Source organism: Dromiciops gliroides, chromosome 4 (assembly GCF_019393635.1).
Source record: "Dromiciops gliroides isolate mDroGli1 chromosome 4, mDroGli1.pri, whole genome shotgun sequence".
In the NCBI taxonomy this organism is placed as follows: Eukaryota; Metazoa; Chordata; class Mammalia; order Microbiotheria; family Microbiotheriidae; genus Dromiciops; species Dromiciops gliroides.
In genome coordinates, this window is record NC_057864.1 from 73,215,036 (window position 1) to 73,235,948 (window position 20,913).

At 37.9% G+C, this 20,913-nt stretch overlaps 1 protein-coding gene across 1 annotated transcript in view; it reads right to left on the reverse strand.

The window, feature by feature from the left end:
- ACBD6 (acyl-CoA binding domain containing 6) overlaps positions 1-20,913 on the reverse strand; it is a 202,345-nt gene that overhangs the window by 117,331 nt on the left and 64,101 nt on the right. The window contains 1 exon segment of the mRNA XM_044001699.1: positions 12,356-12,486. Within this exon segment, the coding sequence (XP_043857634.1) occupies positions 12,356-12,486 (131 nt within the window).

The window sequence follows — 20,913 nt, forward strand, 5'->3', positions numbered from 1 at the left end:
AGGTATTACTGATAGTGCATGAAGTACATGTCAATTTATAGAAAGGTGCTATTTTTATAAACCATAAGAGGCCATATTTATAACACATTTGCTGCATGGTAAAATATTTAAATATTGGAAATGTTAACAATAGTCAACAAACACAAACATATCAATACACAAAGAACAAGAAAGAGTATTGTATATGGAACTGTAAACTTGCTAGATTTTTATGTATATATTACATATGTTTAACAATGCAAAGAAGATCAACAAAACATTTTAAAATAAGAGTATAAATTTAAATTTCTTTTCTTTTTATGGTTGAGAAGTAGAGAAGCTTGGCTGCCAAATTCTAGCACTAATGAGCTGTAATGAAGGCTCAAGCTAACAATCAACATATTCCTTCATAAGAATGAGTAACAATGGTTATAACTATTAAATGATGTTTTAGTAATTGCTGGATTTTCCATTTCTGAGCTGCTATTTGCCTTTTTTCTTTGAGGTGCCAGGGAGTTTTACTTAGTTCTTTACAATAGCTTAGTTTGATCACACACATGTGTTCCTGCTATATTAAAAAAGACAGCATTGTTTTCTGTAGTGGTAAATGTCTTATAGTTTTCATAGACAAATGGAACACTAAAGACAAGTAGTTAAAAGCAAGAATCGAAGGGTAATCCCATTGAAAACTGTATCTACATATATTATCAGGCACATTAAGACAGCTTTAAGGAATCTACAAGATCTTCCATCAGAAAGAGATGGGTAATAAACTTGACAAGAATAAAAAGCTACTTGTGAAAATTCATTCATGAGCAATATTTACAGTAAGACCTAGGGAGGTAGATTAGAGTAAGGGAAGAGAAATAAACAAGAGGTAATGAATCTATTTTATAATCAAAGAAATAAGAATAGTAAAAGCTATCAATCTAGTATCTGAACAGCTCAAAGGATTTAAATAGTTTAATTATATTATTAGCATTTTAATTTTTGTTTCCAGTGTAAACTATATTACTTAAATACTATGATTTTTATTTTGTAAACAGCATTGTTTGCATTCATGCAAATTGATAAAATTTGATAATTCATAATGTACCTCCTAGTCATTAGAGTGAATGAGCAAGGTTCTGGTAAATTAATATTTTAATCAAGTACATTACCACTGCAGTGTATATACTGCTGTATAGAAGTTATTTAAGAGGGTGCATTTTTCTTCCTTCCTCAAATCTTGAATAAAAGCATAAATTTAGTCTCTGCAGACTGACCCTGCCTCTTAAATCTTCTGTGTTTCACTTGGGTTACTGTTGCCAGTTTGGCCAATTTTTGTAGTAGTTTCTCAAGCCAAAAGCATATAAATATTATTCTGACATGAGTCAAAGATTTATTTAAAAACAAAGCTAGAAGGGGGAGAGAAATTGTGAGAAAGGTAGCATCCTTCTAAGTCTTCTAAAGAATTAATAAACAAATAGAGAAAACGGATAACTATGATACTCTCATAAAAATGAGAAAGAGAATACATGGTGTGAAATGTCTCCTCTGAAAAGGAGAAATCAAGTTGATTAGAGGTAGTATGAAGTAGTGGAAAGAACACTACAAGTCAGGAGCCCTGGGTCTGAACCTGGGCAACAATACTGTTGGCTACAGAGACCACTGAACCTCAGCCTCAGTTTCCTTATCTACAAAATAATAAAAGGTAACAACATTAGACTATTTACTTCACAGGCTTGTTGTAAGGAAAGCTTTTTGCAAGCCCTAAAAAACTGATTTAAATAAAAGCTATTGTTATTATCATTAAAATAACCACCTCAGTAATAAAGAATTTGGGGATGGTAGTAGTAGATGGCATACCTGAATGATAGAATGTCTATTATCAAAAAATAAATCACTTAATAGAGGTCTGAATTCCCATTAAGATATATAATTACTTTCAATGCCATCAAAAAGTACTAATATAGGCCTAACCTAGGAATTATTGTTTGTCTGTATGTCTGTGTCTGTCTGTCTGTCTCCATCTCTCTCTCTCCATACACACACACAAATGCACACAAAATACATTTTGTCTGGACCTGAAAATTTTCATTAGGAGACCTTTGGATGAAAAAACTCCTTCTACCAATGTAGATCAGCAGCTCTCTTAGAGAACTACAAGGATTACTAAGTCAAGTCAACAATTATTTATTTTCTATTCTTTTTTCCTTTCTTTCTTTCTTTCTTTCTTTTTGGTGGGCCAATGAGAGTTAAATGACTTGTCCAAGGTCATACAGCTAGTAAGTGTCAAGTGTCTGAGGCTGGATTTGAATTCATGTGCTCCTGCATCGAAGGCTGGTGCTTTATCACTGCACCATCTAGCTGCCCTCAACAATTATTTATTAGGTACAAATTGCCTAGCAGGTAGTAGGAACTCAATAAATGTTTACTGATTATGTGTCAGTTACTGTGCTAAATACTAGTAATAGTCTTGTTCGGTGGGCAGCTAGGTGGCATAGTGAATAAAGCACCAGCCCTGGATTCAGAAGAACCTGAATTCAAATTCAGCCTCAGACACTTGATACTAACTAGCTGTGTGACCCTGGACAAGTCACTTAACCCTCACTACCCCACAAAAACAAACAAACAAAAAATAGTCTTGTTCTCAAGGAACTTATATACAGGATAAATTGGAGATAACCACAGAGGGAACATGCTAGCATTAAAGAAGACTGGGAAAGGTTTCTTGCAGAAGGTGGAACTTTAACTGAGACATGAAGGAAACCAAGGAAGCCAGGAGAAAGCGATGAGGAAGAAAAGAATTCCTATGGGGGACAACGAGTAAAAATGCTTACAGCCAGGAGATGGAGTTTCTTTTGCTTTTGGGTTTTTTTTTTTTTTGGGGGGGGGGGGTGGGGGCAGGTCAATGAGGGTTAAGTGATTTGCCCAGGGTCACACAGCTAGTTAGTGTCAAGTGTCTGAGGTTGGATTTGAACTCAGGTCCTCCTGACTCCAGGGCTGGTGCTTTATCCACTACACCACCTAGCTGCCCCCCTGAGATGGAGTTTCTTCTGCAAGAAACAGCAAGGAAGCCAATGTAATTGGATCAGAGTATTTAAAGTGAAGTAAGGTGTAAAAAAAGTGAAAGGTAGTAGGGGACCAGGTTGTAAAGGACTTTAAAAGACAAACAGGATTTTACAATTTGATCCTGGAGGTAATGATGGAGTTTACTGAATGGGGGGAGGGGTTTGCGAGGGACACAATATAGTCATACCTGTACTTTAGGAAGGTCATTTGGCTAGTGAGTGTGTAGAGATTTGAGACAAGGAGACCCACCTGAATAAGGCATAACAACCAGGCATAAATAAGGTGCTGAGGGCCTGGGTGGCTGTGTAAATGGAGAGAAGGGGAAGTATAGAAGAGACACTGCAAAGTCCTGTGCTGATGACAAAACTTAGCAACTGATAGGATATAGGGTATGAAAAAAGAGTAAGGAGTTAAGGATAACACCTAGGTTGGGAGCCCAGGTAACTGACAAGATGGCACTGTTCTTGACAGTAATAAGGAAGTGAAAAAGAGTGGTGAGTTTGGGGGAAAAGACAATGAGTTCGATTTTAGGCGTGTTGATTTTAAGATACCCATGGAACATCCAGTTTTAGATGTGCGACAAGCAGCTGGAGGTGGTGGGATACTGGAGATTATTGAGTCAATGAACATTTCTTAAGCACCTACTCTATTCCAAGTACTATGCTAAGAGTTGGGGGATACAAAAAGATGCAAAACACAGTCTCTGTCCTCAACAATCTAATGAAGGAGATAACAAACACATATTTACAAACAATGTACAGGATAATTATGAAATAAATAACAGAAGGAAGGGACTAGAAGAGTTAGGAAAGGCTTCCTGTAGAAGATAGGCTTAGGAGAAAAAGAAGAGGTTAGAAAAGATGGCAGGATTAGATAAACAGATCTAAGAATCATGCGCATGGAAGGAATAAATAGAATTTATGCGAACTGATGAATCGCTTAGCATGGTGGTTCTCAGAGTATAATTCAGGGATTCCACCCCCAGGGTCCAAAAGCTAAAAACTATTTTCATAATACCACTAAGACATTATTTGCCTTTTTCACTCAAATTCTCTCATACGTGTATAACTGAGTTCTACTGAGGCTATATGACTTGTGAGTTAAAAAATTATCTATAAATAAAAACTGAATTAATAAAGCTGTATTGTACTTTTATCTTACAAATGGACACATCTACAAACATTTCCTTATATTTATCAGGTACCAGCACAAACTAATTATTGAAGAAAAACATTTATATGAACATTTGGCAACAAACACAAGTGATGCTGAAATATTCTAAGTACTATATAATGAATCTCATGGTTTATCCTTGAACAACTGTGTTGAGACTTGTATTGATGGTACAAAAGGAATGGTGGATAAAATTGTTGATGATTAGCCAGAATCAAGGCAGTGGTATCAAACTGTAGTAGCCATCATTGTATGCTTCATCATCACACATTTACAGTATATATGAAGCCAGTTTTGCTTAAGAATGTCCTTGATGGGGGGCAGCTAAGTGGCGCAGTGGATAAAACACCGGCCCTGGAGTCAGGAGGACCTGAGTTCAAATTCTGCCTCAGATATGTGACACTTACTAGCTGTGTGACCCTGGGCAAGTCACTTAAACCCAATTCCCTCACCAAAAAAAAAAAAAAGAAAGAAAGAAAGAAAAAAGAAAAAAAAAAAAAGAAGAATGTCCTTGATGAACAGAAACAATGCACCCAAAATTAGAAGGGAGACAGAAAGCTGGGAAACAATTTTTATAACCAGTACTTCTGATAAAGGCCTCATTTCTAAAATATATAGGGAACAAAATTAAATTTATAAGAATCCAAGTCATTCCCCAATTGAAAGATGGTCAAAGGATATTAACAGACAGTTTTCTGATGAAGAAATCAAAGCTATCTATTGCCATATGAAAAAATACTCTAAATAACTACTGATTAGAGAAATGCAAATTAAAACAACTCTGAGGTACCACCTGACACCTATCAGATTGGCTAATATGACAAAAAAGGAAAATATTAAATGTTGGAGAAGCTATGGAAAAATTGGAACACTAATGCATTGTTGGTGGAGCTGCAAACTGATTCAACCATTCTGGAGAGCAATTTGGAATTATGCCCAAAGGACTATAAAGCTGTACATACCCTTTGACCCAGCAATACCACCACTAGGTCTTTTCCCCAAAGAGATCATAAAAAAGGGAAAAAGACCCACTGTACAAAAATATTTATAGTTCCTCTTTTTGTGGTGGCAAGAAATTGGAAATTGAGGGGTTCCCCACCAATTGGGGAATAGCTGAACAAGTTGTTTGTGTATGAATGTGATGTAATACTATTGTGCTATAAGAAATGATGAGCAGGCAGATTTCAGAGAAACCTCGAAGGACTTGCATGAACTGATGATGAGTAAGATGAACAGAACCAGGAAAACATTGTACACAGTATCAACAACATTATGTGTTGATCAACTGTGATAGACTTGACTCTTCTCAGCAATACAATGGTCCAAGATAGTTCCAAAGGACTCGTGATGGAAAATGCTCTCCAAATCCAGAAAAAAAAAAAAAGAACTGTGCAGAACTAGATGCAGATAGAACCATACTATTTCTATTGTTTTTTATTGTTGTTGTTTTTCTTTTTTGAGGTTTTTCCTTTTTGCTCTGATTCTTCTTTCACAGCATGACTAATGCAGAAATATGTTTAATGTGATTGTACATGTATAACCTATATCAGATTACTTGCTGTCTTGGGGAGGGGGAGAGGAAGGGAAGAAGGAAGAAAAAATCTGAAACTAGAAATCTTATAAAAACAAATGTTGAAAACTATCTCTATATGTAACTGGAAAATAATAAAATTTTCTATAAAAAAAAGAATGTCCTTACTGAAACAATAAAAATTACTAATTTTATTAAATCTCAACCCTTGAGTACATATCTTTTTAATATTCTGTGTGACAAGATGGAAAGTTTGCACAAAGCACTTCGCTGCATACAGAGTACAATGGTTGTCTTTAGGAGAAGCATTGTGCAACTGAGCTTCGAGCTGAATGAGGAGCTTTTTCCATGGAACACCATGTTTATGTGAAAGAATAACTGACAAACAACTGTTTTTCAGGCTTGGGTATCTGGCAGACATTTTCTCAAAAACAAATAACATAAGCCTGTCACTTCAAGTAAAGCAACTGATTCTTTGAGGCCAATGATACAAATCAAGCTTTTGAAAGAAAATTAGATCCAAGACAATCCCAAAGGACTAATAGTGAAGCATACTATCTACTTCCAAAGAAAGAATTGATATTGATAGAACACAGACTGAAGCATGCTATTTTTCACTTTCCTTTTTTCTTTTATTCAAGTTTTCTTATACAAAGTGACTAATATGGTAATGTTCTACATAACTGCACATGTATAACTTATATCTGATTGCTTAATGCCTCAGGGAGGGGGTAGGGGAAGGAGGGAAGGAGAGAATTTGCAACACAAAGCCATAAATAAAAATTTTTATTATTTAATTTTTTTAAAAAAGAAAGAAAATTAAAATTTTGTTAGACTTGTATATACTGTCATGAGCCTGACAGTTTACTGATACTTAAATACTTTTCTGATGAGATTGGTAGCAATATTATCAAATATGGAAGATCCACATAACTTGATGAACGCATCATTTCCAAATGACTAATGTATGATTGTGTACAATCATGCATAGGTAAAAAAAGATTCATTTAAAGTGCAAGACAGACTAGTGGATATTAATGTGAAAGAATAAGAAAAGTTCCTCATTATGATTTGAAATTCCACACTGCAAATAATTTTTAAGAAATTAACACTTTGTGAAGTTTTGGTATAGCTTCACAGAATAATATTCACAACTTTTTGAAAAGGTTATTAAAATACCCCTCCCTTTTCCAACTCCGTTATCGGTGCCCCCCTGGATTTTCTTAATATACGATAAACAAAACAACATATTGAAAAAGATTAGATACAGAAGCAAAAATGGGAATCTGGTTGTCTTCTATTAAGACATTGAAGAGATCCGAAAAAAATGTAAAAAACAATGCTACTCTTTTCACTACATTTTTTTTCACAAAAAAATATTATTTATGTTAACATGATGCAGTTTAGTTTATGTAACATACATTTTTGGTTACCACAGTGAGCATGGTCACTCAACAAGGAAACGGAGTAAAGGAGAAAAGGAGGGGAATAAGAAGGTGGGTATATGAAGAAAAGACTGGTCCTAAGGAACAAAAAAAGCCCCACATCAACAAAGCTTCTAAGGATGTGCAAAAATATTTATTGCAACTCTATTTAGGTGGTAAAAATGTGGGAGAGAGAGAATGATAGTTTTTGTTTTAAAATTGTCTTGCTGGACAGACAATGTTGTTTCCTCCCCATCCTTGAAAAGAGATTCTCATGGAACTTTGTACACCCATTGTCTGGGCTGGAAGGAAGAACAGCAAAAGCCTGAATGAAGCTCAGCAGCAGCAGCCTCTCAACACTCTGAGCTCTAGAAGGGTTGTAGGCTCAGCTAGAATGGCCCACCTCTTTTGAGACTGCTAAAAGGACAGTCAACTCTGTCCCTATTTCCTCTGCATTGGAGCAGACAAGCATCACTCCATGATTTCTCTATGTGTAATTCTTGCTCTCTTTAATATAGTCCAATGGTCTGTCATTAGGAAGCAGCTAGGTGGTGCAATGGATAGAGCACTGGGACTGGAGTAAGGAAGGCTCAAATCCAGCCTCAGACACTCACTGCGTGACCTTGGGCAAATCACTTAACCCTGTTTGCTTTAATCCACTGCAGGAAAAAAAAATCCACTCCTGTATCTTTGCCAAAAAACAAACAAACAAACAAACAAACAAACAACAACAAAAACACCAAACCACCACAACCAGTGTGGTCCCCAGGGGTCATAAATAATCAGACACAACTGAACAACAGCAATGATGGTCCATCGTTGCTTTTTTGTGCATCATATCTGCTTACTGTCTACAGAAGGACTATAATGAAGGAAGCAGGTGAAAAGATGTTTGTACCTCCTTTCAAAACATTGGGTTTTTTTTCCTCTCAGCTGGCAGCTGACCCAAATGGGAGACAATTTTTTGGCTTAGGTTTTCTTCATGACTCATAAGCTTTTACTAAGTAGGAGAGTAATGAAGCAAGTCGCTCAGGATCCCCTAAGTTCTGGAGTCCTGACGTATTGGGGTTCAGATGATTTGAGAATGGCAGCCTTTCAGTGAAGCTTTGGGCCTCTGGAGTGAAGGCACTGACCAAGGGAAGGGTAGCCAACTATGGGCTGCCAGGTGGAAGAAGGAAAGGCATGGCCTGAGAAAAGTGCCACACACACATTTCTCTTATGAGTGAATCACAGATTTATTCCCAAAGCACAAATATACACTACATCAGAGAGGCATGTAATTCCTGCTTACTGTTTAGTCAAGAAATGCTCTGTTCACACTTCAGGTATTTCTTAAACATTTTTTAAAGCTTTTTTTTTTTTCCCCTGGGGAGATAACATGGTACAGTGGATTGAGCACTGCCCTCTAAAGCAGAAAGACCTGGGCACATTCAAGTCCTGCCCCTGATGAACACCCAGCCATGTGAACCCAAGCAAGCCACTGAACCTCTAGGAGCCCTAGGCAACTCTCCAAAAAGCTAAGTTGCAGAGCAGTGACAAGTTGGGAGGGAGAGGTGACTCACTTGGGATTCTTTATACTAATAGAATCGTGGGTCCATTTCAGAAATAAAAGATAATTAAGAATTAAAAAAAGTTTTCCCCTCTTAAGATGCCACCCTAGCAACAAGGCAGATAGCAAATGTTTGACATAGACATATAAAGAGGATTCCAAAATGCTCTATTTTTAAAAGATGAAGTTTTAAAGGTTTCACTTTCTACCTTCAGGTTTTGTATATCAACTTCCAGCACTTTTTTTTTTTTTTCCGTGAGGCAATTGGGGTTAAGTGACTTGCCCGGGTCACACAGCTGGTAAGTGTCAAGTGTCTGAGGCCAAATTTGAACTCAGGTCCTCCTGACTCCAGGGCTGGTACTCTATCCACTGCGCCACCTAGCTGCCCCACAAAGATTTTTTTTAAAAAACTTCCGGCACTTCTTAAAAATTTGTTTGCATTTTTAAAATTTAAATAAAATTTATAGTAATTAAGATTAAAAGTCAATATATGCAAGACCATGGCTTTGTAATAATACTGGACAATAAGTCATTTGGTATAAACACAACTTCTTGAACTACTTCACTTCTCTGCCATATTTTATATCTCTATATGTGTATAAGTTGATTAAATTACTATTCTATGAGGAATCTACTTCATTTCCTCAAATTTGAAATATTTTCCTCACTGCAGGAACAGTGAATTTTATGCATTAATTTCAATGTAATTGAATAAAAAGTGCCAGTAGGGAAAAAGATAATTAATCACATTTAAATAAACATATACAGTATGTAGGAAGAACATTTTATATGAATTATCTACACATAACACAAAATGTAAGAATGTCCCTACATGCACATAAACATAGGTATGTGGCTAAACATACGTGTAGCTATATACAAATATATAATTATTACAATAAACCAGGCTATTTACTTCAATTATTTCACTGCAAATATAGTTCATCACAAAGAAAAAAGCATAAAGATTCAGAATACAACTTGAAAATTTACTTGTTTTTAATCATATTTCTTCATGTACACACGTCAAATCTGAAATATAACAACAATTTTTAGTTGTCCAATAAATAAATGTTAAAATGGAGTCAAACAAAATAAGAATTTTAAAATAATGGAATATCATGCACATAACTTTCCAAAGACATTACTAATAAAATACTTTAATTCAATACTGAATAATTACATGGAACACTATATGCCATTTCAAAATAATCTTTACTACATAAAAATGCGTTTTTATGTAATTCTACTACCTAATACAAGGATAACTTGAAATAATAAAATGAGAATTCTGCAACTTAATTTTGAGGCTCTGGTCCTTAAGTCAAGAACCAAAGCTGACCAACTTTACAAAGAACCGAATGCAAGAGCTTTAAAAAGCACAAAGCACTTCATGTATGGTGTTATGTTTTGACCTTGATTTTAAGTTATCCTTTCCTCCATGATTCTAAATGAATTCATATGAATTGCTGATTAATAATAAAATGACTTGCCATCAGCATTCAAAACCCCAGCCTGAGCTGTCATGGCTGAGAGGGCAGAAATCTGCTTAGAGCTATGAAAGAACCCAACTGAATTCGTGGCGTCTCAGTCTATGAATGTGTAAGCACTTCATCTGTTCAGAAAAACACAATGTTTTAGGAGCCAGGAGTAAGGCGAAACTTGGGGGTGATGTAAAGGTAGTTCAAGGTATGATGGACTGAAAGAAAGAAACACACTGGCAAAGGAAGTGAATGACCGAAGTGAGCATTTTTATTTCACCAAGAAGTTGCTTTTACTCAATATGAAGGACTTTTGTACTAAATACATCTATGTCTTCACTGTCACTCAAGACATCATCATGTGATTCAATATGGCACAGGCTAAGAGGGCTCTTGATAGTCACGTGTAATAGTTGACAACCAAGGTAAAATACCAATAATTTCCAAATAAGTCACATCTAATTTAATTTCATTAAAAGGCTGTAATTACCACTAGGCTTTGAAAGAAAATGGAAATTCCTTGATAGATCAAAATCAGACACCATATCGCCTAAGAAACAAAACTTTTTTTTGTCTTGGCTTTGCGATGTGTAATAATTATTTCAGGTTTTTAAAGTTACTATATGTCACTGAGAATTTCACCAGTGAAAAACACTGATATTTAAGTATTTGATAGAAAACAAACTGTGCTACTAGACACACTTTTCTCCATAATCAGAGGATCTAGGTTCATGTCACACTTCTGACCACTAGTTACTTAATGTCCCTGGGCCTCAGTTTCTTCATCAGTAAAATAAAGGAGTTGAACTAGATGGCCTTTGAAGTCCCTTTCAGCTCCAGATCTATGATCCTATGGATTCCAATTGTCTCTGTCAATGGAGCAGAAGTGAATTTCCTGAGATAGATATGATATTAAGGTCTAACTTGTTCAGAAAAAACACTACCATCTAGAATTTGATTATTTCCTATCACTACAGATTACCCAGTACCTTTTCTTGTTCTCCTCCCACCTATTTCCTGCCTCTTGGCCATTTCAATCATCTCAAACCCATAACAGAACTCACCTTCGCCCTTAGAGCCACTTGTGATCCAAACATTCTTATTTATGTCATTCCAAATCACCTCCATTTGCAATACTGGCATTCTCTTTAACTTTTTACTGTCACTCGGTCCCCGTACTCATTGCTTAGTCTTGACAAGTCTACCTCGACAACATCTCTTGCATCTATTCCCCTCTCTCCAGTTACCACCTTAGTTTAGACCCTCACCACTTCTCACTCAGACTTTTAATAGTCTATTTCAACATAGCTGCCACCCAGCTTTCAGTATCTCCCTTCTCCAATTTACCCTCTACACAGCTGTCGAATGAATACTCTTAAATACTCCTCCTCCTCCTCCTAAAGCAGAGATCTGACTAAACCATTCCCCAGCCCAAGAAGCTTCAGGAGCTTCCCACTTCCTAAAGGATCAAAAGCCATTCACAATTTGGTTCCAATGTCTCCTTGAACGTTGATCTCACACTCCTCTATTCCATCCCTCCCCCACCCCCCCACCAGTCCACCTGCTGTTCCCTACGCAGGGTATTCCGCTGGATATGGCACTGCCTCTGAGAAGGTGGAATATTCCCCCTACTCACCTTCACCTCTTGGAATGTCTAGGCCCCATTCAAGGTTCAATTCAGGAGATGGCACTAGCCCAAAGTTCCTTTGACTCAAAGTCAGTGCTCTTCCCACTACAGCATCCTGACTCAAAGTGGTACTTACCGGATAATTGATGAATTGAAAAAAAATCCAATATCCATTATTGTTGTGATTGGTATTTTATCAACAACTTCCTAATTGATGCAGCAGAAAACCTTTGGTTTGAACCATCTTCTCTAGTTTTAGTCATTCTTAGAACCCACACTATACTTTGAGGTGAAATCCATAAGTATTTGCAAAAAGGGCAAGGAGAAGGGGCAGCTAGGTGACGCAGTGATTAAAGCGCTGGCCCTGGATTCAGGAGGACCTGAGTTCAAATCCAGCCTCAGACACTTAACACTTACTAGCTGTGTGACCCTGGGCAAGTCACTTAACCCCCATTGCCCCGCGCAAAAAAAAAAAAAAAGGGCAAGGAGAATGCCGAGAGTTCTAAAAGAAAAGTAAACAGGACACAGTTTTCATACCTCTTCATCCTTCATGTTCACATCCACTTTTTTTGATCTGATGGCTTTGGTTATGTGGTCAATGTTGTTTTCCCTGCAGTAATCAAATATGTTCTTGTCTTCTTCTCTAATTAGGGTAGAAAAAGTAGATGCTCTCTTACTACGTGATGTATAAAAACCACACACATATAAAATACAAGCTGTTTAATTGTTAAAACAAACCATGCAGGGGCAGCTAGGTGGCGCAGTGGATAGAGTACCAGCCCTGGATTCAGGAGGACCTGAGTTCAAATTAGGCCTCAGACACTTAACACTTACTAGCTGTGGGACCCTGGGCAAGTCACTTAACCCCAATTGCCTCACCCAAAAAAAACCCAAAAACATGCAAATCAAGAAAATCATTGGAGTGGTATATATTTCTAACAATTTTCATGAATAAGTTGTTTTCCAACATTATATGACACAACCCTACTACAGGAGATATTATAATCCTATCAAATGAAACTATGGAAAAAAAAAAAACCTTTTAATGTGCATTCCAAAATGGAATAATAAGGTTCATTTTGATTAGTGCTTTGTCTTTTTCAAAGTGACTTTAGTCTTTTAGTCCTACAAAGAGGACATATTTACTTACTGATTCCAGCCCCTCACACTAAGGACTAACATACTTTTTATTGCAAGTACAGAATTATTCAAGTGTCAGTATATGTTAAAGGGACTAACACAATGTTTATCACTTTAAAAAGGTAAGAGTGCCCTATAGGACAATAGAAAAACCAGTGAAATATAAAGCAGAACTTAAGCTCTTTGAAGGCAGGAATGGTTTTCCCCCTTTTTAATCTTTGTAGCCCCAGGTCTGGCACAGAACCTTTGATAAATGTTCATGGAATTAAAATGCTACTTGGATATTTTTACTAAAGCTTTTTTTTTCCCCCTCATTTTAACCAGAAGCAGTTGTTTAGTTGTTTCAGTCATGTCCAACTCTTCATGACCCCATTTGGGGTTTTCTTGGCAAAGATATTGGAGTGATTTACCATTTCCTTCTCCAGCTAATCTTACAGATGAGGAACTAAGACAAACAAGGTTGGTTAGTGACTTGCCCAAGATCACACAGGTAGTAAGTGTCTGCAGCTTAGATCTTCCTAACTTCAGGTCTGGTGCTCTATCCACTGCACCACCTAGTTGCCTCCCATATTAGTTATCTTCCTGTTTTACCAGCGAGATTATGATGTCGAAGGGCAGGGAAGTGAAGAGGCTGCCTTTTTCAATGTGGAAAAATTTTCTCTATAGCTTTCATGGCTGCAGGGGCAACAAGGGAGAGGAGCAACTGATAACAGTTTCACAGAGATATGTCAGGAAGTAGAGAGGTTGCTATTACATTGCAAAGGATGTTGGATATGGGGCTAGCCTTGGTGCAGAGTCAAGTGTTAATAGAAAGTTAGGCACAAATCAGGAGATCAGTACTGCCTGTCACATAACTAGTGCTTAATAAATGCTTTTGAATTTAATTTTTTAAAAAGGAAGCTAACGGGGGCAGCTAGGTGGCGCAGTGGATAAAGCACCGGCCCTGGATTCAGGAGTACCTGAGTTCAAATCCGGCCTCAGACAGTTGACACTTACTAGCTGTGTGACCCTGGGCAAGTCACTTAACCCCCGCTGCCTTACAAAAAAAAAAAAAATAGCTACTTGGGGGCAACTAGATGGCGCAGTGGTTAAGCACGGCCCTGGATTCAGGAGTACCTGAGTTCAAATCTGGCCTCAGACACTTGACACTTACTAGCTGTGTGACCCTGGGCAAGTCACTTAACCCCCGTTGCCTGCAAAAAAAAAAAAAAAAAAAGGAAGCTAACAAATGCCATGCCCTTTAGGCATTTGTTAGTATTATTTGATGAAATGGATCAATTAAAATTAAACATCCACAGGAGAAATCCAATAAAGTTCTCATATTTTTACTTCACTACAACCCATCCCCACCCTCCTATGCTGTTTAATTCTTATCTATTCTTTCAGAGGCTCTACCCATCAATAGAAGCACATTTAATATGTAATATATTGAAAAATTCTTTATAGTTTCTTATCAAAGATGTCTTTCTCTAGTCTGCAACACAACTGTTAAGTAGGCCACACCCCAAGTTATCTACAATGGTATGTTGATTTTAATGTTTCTGGCCTGTCTTATCCATTAGTCTCTGATCCATCCCCGCCTGGCTGTCAAATTATTATTTGTAAGCATGGGTCAGACCCTCTCACTCCCTGCTAAAGAAGCTTCCAATGGTTCGCTGCTGACTCTAGAATGGAAGACAAACCCCTCTGTTCTTTAAACTGTTTCACAACCTGTCCCCACCTTACTTTCCGGGCTTCTAACCCATGACTCCTGTACTCTACAGTCTAACCAAACTAGTTTTCTTGCTGTTTACATGGTTTGTCAATCAATTAACCAACAAGCACACATTAAGTAGCTCCTATACATCAAGCATTGTGCCAGGGGCTGCTGATACAAATACAAGAAAGAAATCACTCCCTATTCTCAAGGAGCTCATATTCTGATGGTGAAGGACAATGCGTCCATAAAACTTACAGAGAATAAACACAGATCGGTCCTGGATCAGTTCTGCTGCTATGATGTCATCAGTATCGGAACTTAAAGTCGGGAACAAATGTGCGCTGGCATTGCAGATCAGCACCTTTTCTACAGCTTGCTGAGGCAGTTACTCAGAAGACAGGGCAAGAATGGTGCTGCTTTTGACAGAACTAGGGAAGTTTGGAAGAAGGCTGAGTTTGGGGGAAAGATGATGAGTTCTACTGTGCACAGGGTGAGCTTGAGATGTCTTAGGGACACCCAACTCGAAATGTCTAAAAACAATTGGTAGTTGAAGATGAGGACAAAAACTAGGCTTGGCTATACATATTTGTGAGTCATCTGCCCAGGGATAAATAACTAATCATACAGAAGCTTAAGATGATGCCAAAAGAGAGAGAGGAAGAAGGAGGCCCAGGATCGAGTTCTGGGGAATACTTTCAGTTTGGGGTCAGAAGGAACATGTATCAGTAATAACATTCCTCTCCCTACCTCTTTTCCTCACTTTCACTCCTTGAAATCTTAGGTGAGCTTTCCTCATATAGACGCAAACTCTAACCCAATACTATTACTATTCTGCTCCTATTTCTCCCTTCCCCTTCATTCTCCCCTCTTCCCTCATAAAAGCTGAGCTGTTACAATGGGTTAAAGCTTTCATTTATGAAATAGCACCATGCCAATAAAAGAACATTTTAAAATGTTCTTGGGACACACAGTAGGCCACACACACACACATACACCAGATAAAGTAAACCCAACCAGCTTTCACCTGTGATAAGTTACAGTACCCCTTGAGTTGTAGAACTCTTACACAGCATTTGGCCAGTAGCCATTTTTGCCCTAAGTTATTTAACCTTTACAAAGAGCTTGGATGACAGCCAGCTTCATCCTAGAGCAGTATAAATTAAGGACACTTCTCTTTAGACTTTGGATTCCTCAATTAAGAACAAAAATGCATGTCAGACACCTACCCAGACAATGAAGATCCTGGATTCTAGATGTAGAGGTGCCAGAGCAGTTGAGCAGGGATCCTGCACAAGGACAGCTTATGACGCATAAACAATATCCTTTACCTGAAAACTTTCTCTCTTTTTTTATCATTATCACTTTAAGTAAAGCTATTTTTGCTTTTAACTGAGTCCATAAACGAAGCCTTGTTGTGAAATTGTAAGCCCAGACATCATCACAGCTGTATTCTATAAAATGGCAAACTTGTTGATATTTTTCATCTTAATATATGATAATAATAATCGAGTCAACAAGCATTTATTAAATGCATACCGTGCTCCTGGCACTATGCTAAGCAATGAGAATACAACAAAAGCAAACACTGTTTGCTTTCTTGAACTCTCAAGGAACTCACAATCTAACAGGAGAAACAACATGCAAACAACTATGGACAAACGACATATTCATGCTAAGTTGGCACTTATGGAAAAGAGCTTCCCTGAAGGAAGTCATGAAAACTAGGAGGCAGAGGTAAGGAGGAAAAAATTCCAGAGTGGAGGAACAAAAAATTAAAAGTCCTGGTGTTGGGAGATGGGAGCGCCTTGTTTGAAGAAGAGCCAGGAGGATGGAGACACTAGATCACAGAGTACATGGGCGTGGAAGAAGACTGGAAAGGTAACAACAGGCCAGGTTGTGAAGGGCTTTAGATGCTCAAGGGAGCGTTTTATATTTGATCCTAAGGGTCATAGGAATTACTGGAATCTGTGTAAAAGAGGGCAGGGGGTTAATGTGGTCAGACCTATACTTTAGTAAGATCACTTGGATAACTGAGTAGAGGAAGGCCTGGAGTGAGAAGAGACTTGGGACAAGGAGAACATCCCAAAGTTCTGGCAAATAGTCCAGGCGTGAGGTGATGAGAGCCTGCACCAGGAGACTGGCAGTGTCAGAGGAAAGAAAAGAACGTACATGAGGGATGATGTGAAGGTAAATTTGACAGGAGTTAGCAACAGATTTAACACCTAAGTTAGAAGCCTGGGTGGCTGGGAGGATGGTAGTTACCTTCAACATAAAAGAAAAGTCAGGAAGAGGGGAGGGTTTGGGGGGATAGGGAGTGAGTTCAGATATGGACATGTCTGCTGAACATCTTGTCACGAAGATCCAATAGAGAGTTAGAGATGTGAGACTGGAGGTCAAGAGAAAGGCTGGGAAGGGGCGGCGCGATAGTTGACATTTATATGGAGCTTTAAGTTTTGTAAAGCAATATATGCATGTGTGGCATATATTGTACACACATAGAACATATAGCCTGTGCATGTATGCATGCATACAGACATACATTCATACTCTGGATCTTCTCAGTAACTGTGTGACGTTAAGTGCCTACTGGTATGGCTGTTCCATTTTGCAGATGAGAAAAGAAACAATTTGAGTGACTTGTTGTGTTCACACAATTAGGGTCAGGGGTACAACTGGAATATTTTTCTCTAATTCGTTCCACTACATCAGTGCTCCATGAAGTCACTTTTGTATTTTTATTTACTCAAAACAAGCCTATTGGGAAAAGGATGCAGGTATTATTACCTGTATTTTAAATAGAAGAAAACTGAGGCTCAGAGAGGACTTAGTGACTTGGCTGGGGTCACTGAGTAATTAAGTGTTAGAACCAGTAATTAACTATCTCCTTCATTTTGCTTTGTTATGTCCTTTATCTCCCCAAATTTTCTTTCAGGTGAATTACCATTAGTCTGGAGTTCTGAATAGATTATATTAAGGGTTACATTTAGTTTTAAAAGGAAAAAAAATTCTAAATAGCAGTCAGAGTCCTTGAAGAGACTCAAAAATGTCAGTGTAGGTCTAAATTTCTATGAATGTCTGTTATAAACCAAAACTAAATTCTAAGATGTTAATACTAGTGTCATCGTTTCTTTTCTTTTTTTTTTGACAGGGCAATGAGGATTAAGTGACTTGCCAGGGTCACACAGCTAGTAAGTGTCAGTGTCTGAGGCTGCATTTGAACTCAGGTCCTCCTGAATTCAGGGCCTGTGCTTTATCTACTGTACCACCTAGCTGTCCCCATCTTTTTCTTTTTTTTTAAGAAAAAATTCACAAAATATGTTACCTAGGTAGAACTGTCACAGTCAAAAAGCAAAATAATTTTAAAATTCCCCTCAAGTAATTTATTACTCAAGTGTATACTTCCCTCCATTTACAATCCTCTGTGGGGTATGCATGTGATACTAGCTTCTCAATGACTATGCCCAAAAAGTACAGTATGTTCACCTCCAAGGTTTTCTGAACTGAAGAAAAGGCCATTTACATACGAGAGGAAAAGAAAAGTCAAGCTCATATTAGTTCTGTTCCAATCTTGTGTGGAGACAGGGTTCAGCAGCTAGAACATCGTGCTTAGATCAAAAGATGTGTGTATAGACCTGCCTCAGTGATTAGTTGTGACCAAGGCAAACATTAACCTCTAAACCCCACAGCTTCCCAGCTATACAATGTGGATAAGGCTGAAATGGCCTAAGTTCCCTAATGTCTCTAATTAGTCTGTTTTCTCAACTATAAACAGAAATTAATTCTTATAGTACATAGCCTCAGAATGTTGAGAGGCTCAAAGACAATGTACATAGAAGTACTTAGCAACCTTTTTAATGCTATATAAGTATCAGTCTCATGTGAAAGCATATTTTCAAAAGAAACAATGCATTTTTTTTCTTTTCTTCTTTCTTCTTTCTTTTTTTTGGGGGGTTGAGGGGTGGGACAATGAGGGCTAGTGACTTGGCCAAGGTCACGTGGCTTGTAAGTGTCAAGTGTCTGAGGCAGATTGAACTCAGATCCTCCTGAATCCAGGGCTGGTGCTTAATCACTGAACCACCTAGCTACCCCAACAATGCTAACTTCCTAACATTGGTGGTAGGTTCCCATTGGTTCTGACTCTGTAACTGATATTGGCAATTTAATCTGACCATATTACAATTTCAGAAATATCCTGTATAATTTTAATTGATCCCACAAAATAAAACACAAGATAAAATAAGTTCTAACATTCCAGAGGACCATACTATATAAATGGGCCACCCAAGCTGTGAGCTGATCCAACCATTCTGGAGAGCAATTTGGAATTATGCCCAAAGGGCAATAAAGCTGTGCATACCCTTTGACCCAGCAATTCCACTTTTAGGTCTTTTGCCCAAAGAAATCATGGAAGGGGGAAAGGGACCCACATGTACAAAAATATTTATAGCTGCTCTTTACGTGGTAGCAGGGAATTGGAAGTCGAGGGGGTACCCATCAATTGGGGAATGGCTGGACAGTTGTGGTATATGAATACAATGGAATACTATTGTGCTGTAGAAATGATGAGCAGGAAGAGTTCAGAGAACCTGGAGGGTCGTACATGAGCTGATGATGAGTGAGATGAGCCAGAACCAGAAGAACATTGTACACAGTATCATCAACATTGAGTGTTGACCTACTGTGATGGACTATATTCTTCTCACCAATGCAATGTCAGAAGAGTTCCAGGGTACTGCATGATAGAAGAGGATCTCCAAATCCAAGAAAAAAAAAGAAAGAAAGAACTGTGGAGTATAGATGCTGATTGAATCATATTATTTCTTTGTTTTGGGTGCTGTTGTGTTTTTTTTCTATTTTGAAGTATTGCATCACTGCTCTGATTCTTCTTCTCTGTAACAGGATTAATGCAGAAATAGGATTAATGTTATTATGGATATATATATATGTGTGTGTATATATCTATATCTATATGTATATGTATAGAATATATAGATTTAGCCTATATCAGATTACCTGCTGTCTAGGGGCGGGGGGGGGGAGGGAGGGGAGGGAGGGAGAAAAATCTGAAATTGTAAAGCTTGTATAAACAAAAGTTGAGAACTATCTTTACATGTAACGGAAAAAATAAAATACCTTATACATTAAAAAAAAAAAAATGGGCCACCAGCTGATATGCCATTATGGTGGGACAAAGGGGTAAAAATTAAGGCACTGTTACAGTGCATTACCAGTCTCACTATGGACTGATCTGAGCAAGGTTATGTAGAAAATATCTGTTCCATCATACAGGAGGCAGAGGCCCTGGTCTTCGCCCCAACTTCTGAAGCAAGTCATTAACCTCACTGAACCTTAGTTTGCTAATCTGTAACATGAAGAGCCTGAATCAAAAGGTCTCTGAGGTCCAGCTCAGAATCTATAATCCTATGGAGCTTAGTATACTTCAAGTTCAACCAAAGATCATTTCAGCCTCATTTTTAGTGCTCTTTCTGCCAGAAAACATATTCTAAGTTCCAAAATAAAACCACTTTCAGAATAAAATCTGTTTGTAAAATTGGGGCCTTCCTATAATGATATTTCAGGTGTATTTTGTTTTAAAACAATGTATTGTTCTTGCTGAGTTTTACAAAGGGAGAGTTTCACCACCTCTGAGCCACATTCTGTCAGCCCCACGTACCATCAGCCAGCCCAATAACCAATATCCCAATTTCTCAAGTTTCCTTCTTGCAGGGCTGGCCTCTCACCCTCACTGCAACGATTCATATAGCTGATTCCCACACATCCACCATAACCCCAACCAAGATTCTTGTTCTAGGTTTATTTCCTTTATCTCTTCATTTTAACATTCCTATTTTCTTTCACTACTTGTGGGTCACCAATTCCATCTTGGGATACCTCTAACTGTTAGAAGGTTGTCCTCCTCCTTATGATAAAAATTGCAATCCGCGGGGCGGCTAGGTGGCGCAGTGGATAAAGCACCGGTCTCTGGATTCAGGAGTGCCTGAGTTCAAATCCGGCCTCAGACACTTGACACTTACTAGCTGTGTGACCTTGGGCAAGTCACTTAACCCCCACTGGCCCCACAAAAAAAAACAAACAAACAAACAAAATGCCAATCCACCTACAGAGAAAGAAATGATGGCATCTGAATGCAGACTGAATTATTACTTTTCCCTTTTCTTATTTTTTCTTGGGTTGGTTTTTGTTTTTGTGTTTTTTTGGTCTGAGTTTTCTTTCATAACATGGCTATATAGAAATA